At 55.1% G+C, this 1,411-nt stretch overlaps 1 protein-coding gene across 1 annotated transcript in view; it reads right to left on the bottom strand.

Moving 5' to 3' along the window:
- Positions 1–323, bottom strand: part of CDC37L1 (cell division cycle 37 like 1) — a 10,447-nt gene extending 10,124 nt beyond the window's left edge. Inside the window, exon 1 of the mRNA XM_015820621.1 lies at positions 160–323. Coding sequence (XP_015676107.1) covers positions 160–234 — 75 coding nt within the window. The 5' untranslated portion in view covers positions 235–323. The remainder of the gene's footprint in view (positions 1–159) is intronic.
- Between the last annotated feature and the right edge of the window lie 1,088 nt (positions 324–1,411).

Here is a 1,411-nt window from a genome sequence, read left to right on the forward strand (position 1 = left end):
GAGGGAGGAAAGAAAGAAAGGAGGGAGGGTTAAAGGAAACCAGGTTAGGGCAGTCGCCAGAGCAGAATGCCCAGGCTGAGAGACATTCATGTTCCCCCTGCGGACGAGTCTTAAGGGGCCGTGAAAGAAGCGGCGTGGCTACGCAGAGAGTGGCCGTACCTGGGCGTTTGGCTGAGAAAGGTCTTCAACCCGACCCGAAGGTACCTCACGAGACCGCGGAGGCCAAAGCTCCATTCTCTCGCCGAATCCCACCAAAAGGCGAGCGCCTCCTCCGCCTCCTCCTGGCTTGCGCCGCTACCCGAAACCGTTGCGGACCCCACCGGAAGCGAGAGTGCAAGTCATTTCCGGCAACAACAAAGCGTCCCCTATTTATGATTTCACCGCGCTGCCTCCCCCGTCTGTCTATCGCGTGACGATCCCGGCATTGACGGGCGGGGAGGATGTTGCTAGGAGACCGGGGGAGCGCGCCACAACGGCGCGCGCTTCAGTAATTTGTGAATGGTGCCCTGGCTACTCCGTGCGCGGCTCCGGCGGACCCGCTGGCAGTCATTTCTTGGCGCAAAAGAATAAGTTTTATCTCACTTAAAAATATAACAACTATACAAGCGATCCCTCACGCCTTTGTTTGTACATAAGATCCACGGAGTTGGGGGGATTTTTTTTTGTTTTTTTTTAAAAGTCACTGCACGGGATTGCTGATTTATTTTTTATTTTGCTGCCAAAAACACGCAAACATGTACGGCGCATCATCTATCGGCCTTTCGGGTATTTGCGTTGCTGTTTTCCAGATGGGCTGAGCTCCCACCAACCCCAACTAGCAGCTGAGCCGACAAATTTAAAGCCCCCCCCCGGTTGGGGAGCCTTGATGATGCTCCATTTTTTGTTTTGTTTTTGGAAGAAATACATCCACTCCTTAAAGAGAGAAGAGAGAGAGAGAGAGAGAGAGAGAGAAGCAAGCAAGAAAAAAGAAAAAAAGACAAGGAAAGTTCTCGGTTCGTTTTTTAAAACATCTGGAGCCTGGATTGCACCAAATTGTGAAGCGACAGGCCATTTAACTCCAGTAACTTTCACAACTTGGTCCGCGTGCAACAGCTGCGTTTAAATTCCCTGAACCGCCAATATTGGAAGCCTGCTCCACGGCTACAAAGGGCTCGATCGGGGCTGGCGACCCCCTTTCCCGAAAGCCGGGCGAGGAAAAGCTCGACGCGCAAGAGATCAGCCGCGAAACGCGAGTCTTGCCCAACAGACGTTGCATCCCCACCGCGACCAGGGATCGTCCGCACGCCTGAAGTTGCGAAGGCGACCCGGCCCCGCTCCGCCTGAAGCCTCCCCGAGGCCCCGCCCCTCCCCGCCGCCTGGCCGGGACTGTTGGAACGTCGGCGTCTCCAGGGTGACGCGACGCTTTCCCTTC

This window comes from Protobothrops mucrosquamatus, unplaced genomic scaffold (genome assembly GCF_001527695.2).
Source record: "Protobothrops mucrosquamatus isolate PMUCROS unplaced genomic scaffold, P.Mucros_1.0 scaffold1151, whole genome shotgun sequence".
In the NCBI taxonomy this organism is placed as follows: domain Eukaryota; kingdom Metazoa; phylum Chordata; class Lepidosauria; order Squamata; family Viperidae; genus Protobothrops; species Protobothrops mucrosquamatus.